At 38.9% G+C, this 13156-nt stretch overlaps 1 protein-coding gene across 1 annotated transcript in view; it reads left to right on the top strand.

Annotated features, from left to right (window-relative positions):
* Window positions 1-13156, top strand: part of LOC133207387 (calcium-activated potassium channel subunit alpha-1a) — a 258220-nt gene that overhangs the window by 61136 nt on the left and 183928 nt on the right. The window contains exon 4 of the mRNA XM_061344253.1: window positions 1400-1511. Coding sequence (XP_061200237.1) covers window positions 1400-1511 — 112 coding nt within the window. The remainder of the gene's footprint in view (window positions 1-1399; window positions 1512-13156) is intronic.

Raw genomic sequence — 13156 nt, 5'->3', positions numbered from 1 at the left:
TTTATTCTGTAAAGAAATGGGCTTTTATTAGTTGCTAATTACCTAAATGAGTAACTGTTCAAATACTTCCACAGAAAAGTATGAGTGGCCTTTACATTCAACAGATTTTATTTTCATTGTTGAATAACACACTTTAACCTTTTTGAAAGCCTAAAGTTTGTGCCTGATAGAAAGATGCAATGCTGACTAGCACACATATTGCAGGTTATGAATGTACTGATCTGTCCTCTTAGAGAGCTTTTAGTTCCAAATGTTCTAAGTACTAAATTCAACAGAATGGAAACAAAAGCTTCTGGGCGTTTTTCTTCAGTTTTCATGCTGGTGAGTTGGTGCAAAGTAATACAGACTAACAAAATGTCAATTAAGTTTTAGCTTTGAGTCTTCACTGAGGCAGATGCTGCTCATGTTGCCTGTCTCATTTAGGTATGATTTCAGCACTCTTGACATCAGTAGATTCCCTCTTCCAATACTATAGCTGGGATTCCAGAAAACTTGGTATGAACATTTTCTGTTAAAGTTTGAAAGTCATTCTAAGGCTAGGAGATTAAGAGACTATCAGTGTGTGCTTTGGAAGAAAGACAATGGATATTGTCTGTAGTTCAAAAAATAAAAACACTGTTTTGAAATATGTTTTAGTTTTGAAATAGTCCAGAGTTTAAGACTTACATGAGTAAAACTGCTCCATTAAATGTCTTCATGATGCACTAGATTTTTTTATTTATTCCTATATTTAAATTTCATAATTATAGAAAGCATATGTTTTACTTATTATTTGCATGTGAATAGTAATTTGACCTTGTTTAAACACATAGATGAATAGATAAGTTCAAACTATGGTAATGCTTGGCATCTAAATTTCCCAGATTTCCTAGGCTGATTTTGTAGTCAGGAGAGAGAAATGACCTTACCCATTGCAAAATTCAAAGGACCAAAATCCTGCTGCAGCCCTGAATTATGCCATATAGGAGTTATCCTGGTGATTACCTCTTGATAGGATGATAATGGGACTGTTTGTAAACTATGATGTATTTAGAAACCGGTGAACAGCAAATACGTGATGAGAGTGTTACCAAGATGTTTTGTGTGCCAGAGCAAAGGTGATAGACTTTGAAATATTTTATACTTACCTACCTTTGCAGTATACTGATACATTGTTATTAAATGTGGAGAAATTTTTTTAAGCATAGCTATTACAGCTTATCATATAAATGATCTTCTTACTTAAGTTTTCTTTGATTTTAATCATAATGTGGTTATAAGCAATGCACAGTACAACATCAGTTACTGCACCACTAACCGTTGGCATTTGATATTTTAGAATGAAAAATATTGCCCATACTTGCAGGTACCATGACCATAATCTGATTCTTTCATCCCTCCCCCTTTTTCTTTTTTTCAGTTCATAGCAGCCAATGACAAGCTATGGTTTTGGCTAGAAGTTAACTCAGTAGTAGATTTCTTCACAGTCCCTCCAGTGTTTGTGTCAGTATATTTGAACAGAAGTTGGCTTGGTAAGTAAAATAGCTTTTCCTTTTAATAGACGTTACAAAAAAAACTTAAACTTTGCACATTTTGATGGAGAATTTCATCTTGTGGGATTGTGTAAGCAGAAGAATGTTACCAAGTTGTTTTTGCAGTGAATTTCCCATTTCAGCAGACAGCTGAGTTATGTCAGAAAAAACACTTATTAAGTCAGTTTTCTTGCTAATCATTAATATAATCTCCTACACTAAGTGGTGGTGAACTCCAGCTTGGAAATACTGTGTAACATGAGGTTGTTTTTATAAAATGGGACATTTGATGCAAGTTTCTCAGCTTACAACCTGAACAGGTGATCCAGATCATTTATTTATTCACTGAACTGGATTGCCATGAATCATTGTCAACAGTGAAATCAACAAATGTTCTTCACATTTGTTAAATTTTAAATCCACTGAAACAACAGGTTTGGATGATTTGCTCAGACACTTACTGAGCTTAACTTTTGTGTATGACTTATAGGAATGCATTAGAAAAGAATATGCCACATATAGAATCATAGAATCATAGAATAATTAGGGTTGGAAAAGACCTTAAGATCATCTAGTTCCAACCCCCCTGCTATGGGCAGGAACACCTTACACTAGACCAGGTTGCTGAAGGCCCTGTCCAACCTGGCCTTGAACACTGCCAGAGATAAGACAGCCACAGATTATTTGGGGAGTCTGTTCCAGTGCCTCACCAACGTAACAGGGAAGAATTTCCTTCTTATATCCAGTCTAAATCTCCACTGTTTAAGTTTTAACCCATTAACCCTTGTCTTATCACTACAGTCCCTAGTAAACAGTCCCTCTCCAGCATCCTTTTAGGCCCCCTTCAGATACTGGAAGGCTGCTATGAGGTCTGCACACAGCCTTCTCTTCTCCAGGCTGAAAAGCCCCAACTTTCTCAGGCTATCTTCATACGGGAGGTGCTTCAGCCCCCTGATCATCCCCATGGCCCTCCTCTGGACTTTTTCCACAGTTCTATGTCCTTTTTATGATGAGGACACCAGAACTGCACACAGGACTCCAAGCGAGGTCTCACGAGAGCAGAGCAGAGGGGCATGACCCACCTTCGACCTGCTCGTCACACTCCTTTTGATGCAGCCCAGGATATGGTTGGCTTTCTGGGCTGTGAGTGCACACTGAAGCTGGTTCATGTTCATTTTCTCATCAACCAACACCCCCAAGTCCTTCTCCACAGCGCTGCTCTGAATCTCTTCTCTGCCCAGCCTGTAGCTGTGTCTGGGATTGCTCCAACCCAGGTGTAGGACCTTGCAGTTGTCATAAAAGGGAATACTAAATTAAGCAGAGCAGACAAAATAAATCAGTTAAACAACATGCATAATGTGGCATAGGAAGTATCTTGTACAAATTGTATATTCTTTCCAATTACTTAAAGTGACGGTCAAAATTTGGAAGTTTTTATTCAGGTAAAACTTCCTAAAATTAGATAACGTATGAAAGCTGGCAATTTAACAGTTCATTTCTTCAGAAATACAGGCACTCATTGTTCCTGAAAACTGAAGAGAGTGGTCATGCTAAATGTTTGATATGGAAAGAAAAAGATCTTTTACGGTATTGCAGTATTTTCAACTTAGTACATAAGTGCAAAGATGCCAAAATTATTAATGAATCGTTCTTGTACAAAAAGAGATTAATAAATGTATAAGTATGTTTGAGTTCATACTATATGCATCATTGGTTATTAATATGCCAAAGAAGAAGGCAGTAAAACAGCCAAAAAAGATCCCTACACATCCTTATACGATTACTGTCTTTATCATGTACTTCTCTTGTGTATGTAAAACTAATGCTTTCTGAAGTAGAAAAAGTTATATAGTTCCATATTATGATAGAAAATCAAATAAAAAAAAGTTCTGTAAATAAATAACAAACTTATGTTTAAAAGACAATTGATTTTACTAGCTATAACTCAATCCCATATTCTTTGTATTATATGAATTAAAGGGATGTATTTTCACACTTGAATGCATATTAGAGTTTCCCAGAACTTTGTGATTAAAATCATTGGAGATGAAGGATATCTAAGAGCACGTACTAGAATCACAGGATCCATAGAAAAGCATTGTGAGATGAGAAAATAGCAAAACGGCAAAATTTGGGAAATGAGGCAAAGAGATAATTATTTGAGATGAGTGCCCTTTGTGAAAGTGGCTGCATAATTGACTGACTCATGGTGATACAGCAATCTAACTAACAGTACCAACAGGAATAATAAGTTTGCCCATTTAGCAGTTTCTGCTGGGTAGTTTTACAAGACTTATGTCATTTTGCAGGCGGAGTTAGGAATACTTATATTTATTCATAAGGGTGAAAAGATTTCCATCTCTCTTAATTGCACTAATGTCACTTTTTCTTGATTTCTTGTTTATAGTCCCTCTTTATCTGTTTTCTAAATGAATCATCCTGAGACACTTATCACTGGCTGAGGCGCAGAATTTTTTTCATGTAGTCAGCTTATTTACAATGTTTGAGTTTTGCACCTGCTTCCACTATGTTTATTCCACAGGGGTTTTCACCTTAGGGAAAAATCATCCTTAGTGAAATAATTAAGTAATTAAAAAATGTGAATTACTGGGGTCTTTAACATAGCTATAATTTAGATCAGCAAGTTATTCTTTTCATATACTGTAATGAAAGATTTTTTTAAGCAAATAAACTGAATTGTATTAATGAAGATTGTCTTTTCCTTTACACCCTTTAAAGAGATGGCAAAAATTACTCTGCCTGTGGAGCTCATATATTTTGGACATAATGTAGGTAATACAGTGGCAGAACTGGGTGAGTGGAGGTGAAAAGAGGGTATTTGGGCCACATTTACAGCTTCAGTCTTGATGCCTACTTTTCCTTTGTCATGGATTAAGCCTAGTGTGGTTTGGTGCCCAACGCAGGGAACGAGCGGTTGAGATAAAAACAGATCTGACCAGAGTGTGTCTAATCGTATTTGTGATAAGCATTCATTATTTCAGATTAATAGTCACTCGTCACAATGTTAATTTATTGGCTCTCGAAGTTGTTGCTCTTGATCTCACAGTGTCATCATGTCGTACCTTACAGAAGGTATTTGCTGTGTTAATCAGCTGAGGCCCTTGGGCTAAGGTTCTTGTTTCATTGTACTTTATAGTAGTGACTTGTAATACAATAGAATTATTAATCATGAAACAGATCTGGCTTGCATTCCCAGTGTGGTCACCACCTCTGTACTTTGGGAGGTATGTGACAGAAGTGTTTAGCATTTTTTTCCCCTCCTCGGGTGGTCAACCCATGAAGGAGACATTCCCGTATGTTCTCAGCCCCCCCCACCAGACCGTTTACAGCATCATTCGAGAGTTCCGAAAGTTTTGAATGGCCTTTAGGTACCCTTGAGACTTGCCTGCTGATTGTGATGGGGATCATCATGTTGGCACACAGAGTGTGTTTTACCCACGACCATTTCGTCTGATCTCGAAAGTTAAGCACAGTTGGGTTTGGGCCTTGTCTAGGATTAGATGACGATATAGGAGGACCAAGAGATTTTCCCTGAGGCTGGACAGTCATGAGTGGCAAGGTGTATAGGATAGTATGGGCAAGTATCTAGGCCAGTGGGCACCTCCAGTGCTTTGGAACTTCACGACTGAACAAGTACAAAATCCAGAAGAATTAGTAAAGCCCTTAAATGAGATGTGTTGTCATTCTGGCCATACCAGAGAGGAACAAATCATGGCAACATGCTGGGGCTTGGCTTATGCTTACAGGGCCTTGTTCAACACTATCCAGCACCTTCAGAAGGAAAAAAAATGTCCCTGGATCTGAGGGCAAAGCAACAGACAGTGCAGCTACTCCAGCTCCAAGCATAGCAACTACACCACCCCCAGCGACAAGTACAGCAGCTACCCAAACCTCGATGACAGATACTGCAGACACTCCAACCACAGTGATAATCACTGCAGGTAAACCAAAGGATCAATTCATGCCAGTATCAGCTGCCCATGTACGCAAGGGGAAAAGCACAGAAAAGACAGGAAAGATGAAGAAATAAGATGAAGAAGCAATGGCAATGCACTTACTACCCAGGACAGCATCTAATCAGGAGTCATCACCACATGAATCAGAGGAAGAAGAAAAAGAGGTGACTTCTCGACCTCGGACTTCAACCGAGCTATTCACCCATCAACCAGGGGAGCACATCATGGGACAATGGGGCCAACGGTCACAAACTAGAATGTAGAGAAGCCAAGCAGCTGGGATCACTTGCTAGGGAAGGCGGGGAATTGACAAAGCAATTGCAAGAGAGAAAAAGTCCCTCATCCTTTGGAGGCAGCTCTTGGCAGCTGCGAAAGAAAGGTTTCCATACAAGGACGACGTTATGAGTCGTTTGGCCAAGTGGACTACTCTAGAGAAAGGCATCCAGTCTCTGAGGGAATCAGCCATGGTAGAGATGATTGGTCACATCAAGCCGAATGCCAGGGATGCACCCATAGATCCAGATGAAGTCGAATGCACATGACCCATGTGGTGGAAATTTACACAGAATGCACCATCATCATATGCCCATTCATTGGCAACAGTAACCTGGAATTACATAGTACCACTAGCAGTGATGAAATGATTCATAAACCCCTAGAGTTCGAAGACAATCTCACCCCTTCCATCATCTCAGCTGTAGAAAAACTGTCCCAGGACCTCAAACAACTGGGGGATGACCTATCTGATCTATCCAGCTCCTCAATTTTTCTCAATTCCTTTGGCAGCAGGGTGCAGGTCACAGTTCACTTTTACTTGGAGGGGCGTCCCGTACACTTGGAACTGACTGCCCCAGGGGTGGAAACGCAGCCCTATCATCTGCCATGGACTGATCCAGACTGTACTGGAACAGGGGCAAGCTCCAGAACACCTGCAATACATTGATGACATTATCGTGTGGGGTGATACAGCGGAAGAAGTCTTTGAGAAAGGGAGGAGAATAATCCAAATCTTGCTGAAAGCCGGTTTTGCCATAAAACGGAGTAAGGGCAAGGGACCTGCACAGGAGATTCAATTTTGGGGAATAAAATGGCAAGATGAACGTCACCAGATCCCCACAGATGTGATCAACAAGATAACAATATTGTCTCCACCAGCTAATAAGAAAGAAACACAATCTTTCTTGGGTATTGTGGGGATCTGGAGAATGCACATCCCAAATTACAGTTTGATTGTAAGCCTTCTCTATCATGTGACCCGGAAGAAAAATGATTTTAAATGGGGCCCTGAGCAACAACAAGCCTTTGAGCAAATTAAACACGAGATAGTTCATGCAGTAGCCCTTGGACCAGTCCAGACTTGGCCAGATGTAAAAAAATGTACTCTACACTGCAGCCGAGGAGAATGGTCCTTCCTGGAGCCTCTGGTAGAAAGCTCCAGGGGAGACTTGAGGTCGACCCCTTGGCTTTTGGAGTCAGGGATACAGAGGATCTGAGGCTAGCTATACCCCAACCGAAAAAGAGATCACTGCTCAGGTTGGGCTGGGTATTGGTCGGTGGCTGGTGAGTGGCTGTATTCTCTTCCCTTGTTATTTCCCTTTTCATTATTATTATTGGTGGCAGAAGTAGTGGTTTGTGTTATACCTTAGTTACTGGACTGTTCTCATCCCAACCCGTGGGAATTACGTTCTTTTGATTCTCCTCCCCATCCCTCTGGGAGTGGGGGAAGGAGGAAAAGAGCGGGGTTAAAAGAGGGAGTGGGAGAGCAGCTGTGTGGTTCTGAGTTACTGGCTGGGCTTAAACCACAACACCTTTTTTATATATATATATATATATATTTATATATTTATTTTATTCTTGGTAATTAATGGCGCATCCTTGCGTAGAGGGTGGTTCAGAATATGTAATTTCTGGTTCCTTCACCAAGTGTTGCTGTGGAAATAGGATTCATAAGGAGCTTAGCCTTTTAGCAAGCCAAATAAATAGGGACTACTTTTAGGCAATGCAAAAACCATTTAGCAGGATTGGAATTCAATATCTCACAATAATTTTTTAAATGCTTTAAGAGGTTTCCTTTAGATGCCTTAAATTTCAAAATTATTTAGGAGCCCAAATACAATACATTGTCTGGAATATATTGCACATCAAGATCTTTCCAATTTATTTCACTATTGATTTACGTTAGTTGAGCTGTAATAAGCTCATCTAAATACTAGACAGAAGGAATGTCACCAGAATGTGGCTCCATGAATTTGCGAGTTCATAAGAACTGTCCTGGTTGACCTAACTGACAATAAAGTACAAATGCACAGTTTAAATCTACTTTAAAAAGCCCAGTCTATCCTAACTCAAGAATAAACTTTGCCTTCAGAGCACTAAATGCTTGTAGAAACATATGAAGTATTGCAGAGCACATGTAGTCTGAACATACCATCTTTTAATGTACTACAGTGGAAAGACAGTGGATTTTTTTTTCTTATGCTAGTTGAAAAATGCCACCATTCATCTATTATGTAATTCTAAGTATGCAAAGCTTTCCACTTTCCCTGCTACCTTTTTGTGTACATAAAATGTATTTTTGTATCTTAAAATGCTGTATATGAATAAAATTTTCTATCAGTATTCATAAATCTAATCTTCCACCTAGATTTCAATATGCAATCAAAATTCAATGTGCAAAATGGGCCAGATTATGATTTTCCATTGATAGGTTTCTAGGAATCCTGAGATGTTCGCTGTCTAATGTACAGTTAAAGAAGCAATAGTACCTTAAACCTGTAAAATATAAAACTTTGAGATTTGATAAATCCATCAGAAAAGATTTCCAGGGTATAATTTTTGCTAGCAGAGGGTAGCATGAGAAAGGGAAGTACATGAGTAAAATACAGCTGGCAAATGGAATGATCTACATACTGTTGAAAGGTTGTGGGGCAGTAGAGAAAGGGAAGAAAATTTTAATGAATCTGTAATTCAGTGATATACGTTATTTCATTGCTTTTCAGTCAGTATGAATATTTCTTACTCTCTGACTTAAAATTGTACAGTTAGAATCATAGAATCATAGAAACATAGAATAGTTAGGGTTGGAAAGGACCTTAAGATAATCAAGTTTCACCCCACCTGCCATGGGCAGGGACACCTCGCTCTAAACCATCTCACCCAAAGCCTCTTCCAACATGGCCTTGAGCAGCGCCAGGGATGGAGCATTCGCAACCTCCCTGGGCAACCCATTCCAGTGCCTCACCACCCTAACAGGAAAGAATTTCCTCCTTATATCCAATCCAAACTTCCCCTGTTTAAGTTTGAACCCATTACCCCTTGTCCTATCACTACAGTCCTTAATGAAGAGTCCCTCCCCAGCATCCCTATAGGCCCCCTTCAGATACTGGAAGGCTGCTATGAGGTCTCCATGCAGCCATCTCCAGGCTGAACAGCCCCAACTTTCTCAGCCTGTCTTCATACGGGAGGTGCTCCAGTCCCCTAATCATTCTCATGGCCCTCCTCTGCACTTGTTCCAACAGTTCTATGTCCTTTTTATGATGAGGACACCAGAACTGCACACAATACTCCAAGTGAGGTCTCACGAGAGCAGAATAAAGGGACAGGATCACCTCCTTCGACCTGCTGGTCACACTCCTTTAGATGCAGCCAGGATACGGTTGACTTTCTGGGCTGCAAGCGCACACTGCTGGCTCATGTTCATTTTCTCATCGACCAGCACCCCCAAGTCCTTCTCCGCAGGGCTGCTCTGAATCTCTTCTCTGCCCAGCCTGGAGCTGTGCCTGGGATTGCTCCTACCCAGGTGTAGGACCTTGCACTTGTCATGGTTAAACTTCATGAGGTTCGCATCAGCCCACCTCACAAGTGTGTCAAGGTCCCTCTAGATGGCATTCCTTCCCTCCAGCGTATCAACCGAACCACACAGCTTGGTATCATCAACAAACTTGCTGAGGGCACACTCAATCCCACTGTCCATGTCAGCAACAAAGATGTTAAACAAGGCCATTCCCAACACCAGTCCCTGAGGGACACCACTCGTTACTGGTCTCCAGGTGGACATTGAGCCATTGACCACAACTCTTTGTGTGCGGCCAACCAGCCAGTTCTTTATCCACTGAGTGGTCCATTCATCAAATTGATGTTACAAACATTGGTGTGTTTTCTGATGTTCATTTTCATTTAAATCCCCTTGACATTTTTCCAGCACTGTTTTGCAAACAGTAACATTTTTGTAGATGTTTACACATAAACTAAAGCTATGCTTTATGAAATCATACATATTTCTTGCACAACACTATACAACAAAATTTCTGATAGTGATAGGAGGAAGGTTCTCCTTATTGTCCTATTTCAAGTGCAGGCTTTTGCGGAATGGAGATAATCTTCCAAAGGGAATAATGGTAACAGAAAGGATAGAATTTACGGCTCTTGAGATTTTACAGGTAATTTTGACAGTTAATTTCTACCTAATTACTTCAGCGCATTGCTGAATCTGGGTGCTGTCCTTATATTGTAAGGGAAGGTAGGCTAAAACAGTTGGCAGATTAAAATATAAAAAAAAACTGCAATGGGAGATGTAATGCTATGGTAAAACACTTTTTTTTTTTTTTTAACACAAAGTCGTTATGATCTTAGAATCATAGCTAAGTTTCAGATTCAGATCTTTGCTCTTTTGAATAGCTTGCAGGCTGCCAAGCTGGAGAGCCCTGCAAGAAATGAGCATCTTCCAGCTGTATTCAGTAATGATTTACAAACATTCTACACACCACTTAAAACTGTTATGCTATCTTCTGTGATAGCTAAAGCAATTCAAATTACTGAAATACCTTTTATCATGTGCCTTTATTCTTATTAAAAAGGAAATACTGATTTTATGAACAGACTGTATTGGAATAAATTGCCTTGGCAGGATGGTATTGTTAGAGGAAGATTAAACATGTAAAATATGATCTTGGCTTCACATTTACAAGGACATGCAAACATGGAACAGCTAGCCTTGGAACAGCAGGGATTAAACAAAACCTAATATATGGGTTTGATAGTGTTTCATATTAGTGAATCAGAGAAGCTAAAGATTGAAAAAATTAATTTCCTTTTCCTGATCATGTGATTCATCAATTCTACTGTACAAAATATTGAGTGAGAGAAACCTTTTGATTCCTAATACATTCCATTGTCATGAAGAATTATTCATCATCCTTCCCTGACATCCCCTTTAATCTAGGTTGTCTCTGAAGCTGTGCCTTTTTTTTTTTTTTTTCTATCCAGAAAATAGTTTAAGATTTGCAGTGGGGAAAGAACCCAGACAACAGATGCAAATGTAGACACATGGACAGCACAGAGAACGAATCTCTGTGTGTGTGGTGGTTAGCACACTTATGGAAAAGAGGAAATATTTTTTTCTGGGTCTTGCTCAAATTCTGTCCAGGTCCCATTACAGACACCTTGATTAATTTTGAATGAAGCTTGTGGTCTTGATATCAGTTCCTGGTCTCAGAAGACTGTTTCCAACATCTCTGGTCGTCATTCAGCTGTATTTGCGAGTTGGAGAGTGAAATTGCATTGCCTCTGTGAAAAGAGATAGATAGCTTTAGAGAAAAAACAGTTGTGTTTTAAGATAGTTAAGCTGATGGTGTGATTGTCTTCTGGCCTTTCAACAAGTGTGCTTCAAGATGAAGCTTTAGTTAAAAATCTGTGATGTGAAAACATTTGTTTCAATACCCTGTAGACTTTTTTTGATAGAAAAAAAAAAAAAAAGAACAGCTTAGCTTGAAACCATATTTGAATCAACAAAACACTATTCTGTTTGGAAAACATACGTTTTAATGGAATACCTAACTTATACTGGCACAGAGCAGTGGTCTGGTGATTAAACTGTAAGGATAGCAATGTGAGAGAGGAAATACGAACTCTAGATCTTTATAATAATTTACTGGCTTTTGATGCATCCACAAGTCTCAAATCTGTCACTTTCTTAGCACCTTAAATTTGCAATCATTTGCACTTATTTTGTTGGTGAAATATTGTGCATTTCTGCCATCTATTGGCAAAAAAATTGCATACACATTCAAATTCTACAATATTTTCTTACAAAGTTTATTTTATACAGCTTTCAGGCATTTTGTGTCATTTTACTTGCATTAAAAGTTATTTCATAAATAGTGGACACTAATTTCTGTGAGATTTCATAGGAGAATTGTATTTTATGTATATGTGACACAGTACTTCTGTGTGCATTAGCATTTCTTTGTTCATTTCAAATACTTCCATATAAGTGAATGAATTTAATGAAAATAGTTCTGAATACTCAATCTGGGTGGTAATTTGTCAGTAATATGCTATTGAATGGACTGTATCACATTTTTATTATATTGAAGACAAGAAGTTTTTGCTTTCTTCTCAATACCCTTATCAGTTCAGTTTTCACAGAGTACTTATATTTTGTCAGAGTACCAGTTAAAGTGGTACTTCACAACAGAGTTGTTACAATATTAATAGCAAAAGGTAACCTTGTGATAAATATGTATTTGTCATAACATCTGCAATGAATTCTTGGGAATAATGTTACATGCAATTGTGGAAATATGCTACTTCTCTCTTCACTAATAAGTCAAACAAGTTATCCAAAGGACGTTGGAGCATGGGAGCGCAAGGACAGTACTACTCTCAATGTCATATGAGTTTCCGACATCTAGCTGACATTTGTAGAAACTGTACTTGCTTCCCTACAACTCTGAATTCAAAGTAAACTGGAAAACATAAATCATCTTCTGTTCCCATTCCATCGCTGTGTGTGAGTGATGCTGAATGCTGAATAGAAAATTAACTTTGAATTTATTCTGTTTTCCATTCTACTCTAATTAGGAGGGGCCAAAGGTAGGGATGTACCTTGATTTCTCCTTTGTTTAGCCTGAAAGTAGTCATACTCTGTAAATGTTGAGGAGCTATTGCAAGTTAATATCATAGCTGCTACCAGTTACATTGCTTTAAATTAAAGTACTTCTTAATTTATCTGGATGGATAACTTTGACGTCTTGCATCTTTTCTCCTCTTATCTCCTTCAGAGAAGAAAAGGTTGGTTGAGCAGGTATACACCTTTAGTGGGGAAAAAAAAAAAAAAAAAAAGTCTGATGTTTATAGCTACCTATAAATAAATGTGCTTGTTCCATCCTGCTTTATATATAATCCCACGCCCTGCTTGTCACAAGCTTGTTCTCTTCATTATCAAGTGTTACATCCTCTAGTACCACTGGTTAGCTTTAGTAACATGGACTTTTCTTCCAGACTACTAATAAAAGTATTAAATAATTTAAGATCAAGAACATATCCCTGACAAGATTCTCAGAGAACATAGCATCATAGAATCATAGAATGGTTTGGGTTGGAAGGAGCCTTAAAGATCATCTGGTTGCAACCCCTGTGCAGGGACACCTTCCACTAGACCAGGTTGCTCAAAGCTCTAATCTGGCCTGGCCTTGGACACTGCCAGGGATGCTCAAATGAAGACTACCCAAGCTGTACAGTTTTATCTTTAATAGAATGTAGAATAATGTTCTAAAAGAAAAAAAAAACAAAACCTTTCTCTCAAACTGCTTAAGGAAACGATAATTATGCTGTTTTATGGCATTTGTATTCCTTTGCAGAGGGGACATTAAAAAATGCTACTTGTAG

The sequence above is a fragment of the Neopsephotus bourkii genome, unplaced genomic scaffold (genome assembly GCF_033783945.1).
Source record: "Neopsephotus bourkii isolate Nb327-2 ecotype Australia unplaced genomic scaffold, CSIRO-AGI_Nbou_v1 NB_196, whole genome shotgun sequence".
NCBI classification, from domain to species: Eukaryota; Metazoa; Chordata; class Aves; order Psittaciformes; family Psittacidae; genus Neopsephotus; species Neopsephotus bourkii.
Note: the sequence above shows the minus strand (reverse complement) of the source record. Positions and strands in the feature narration are given on the sequence as shown.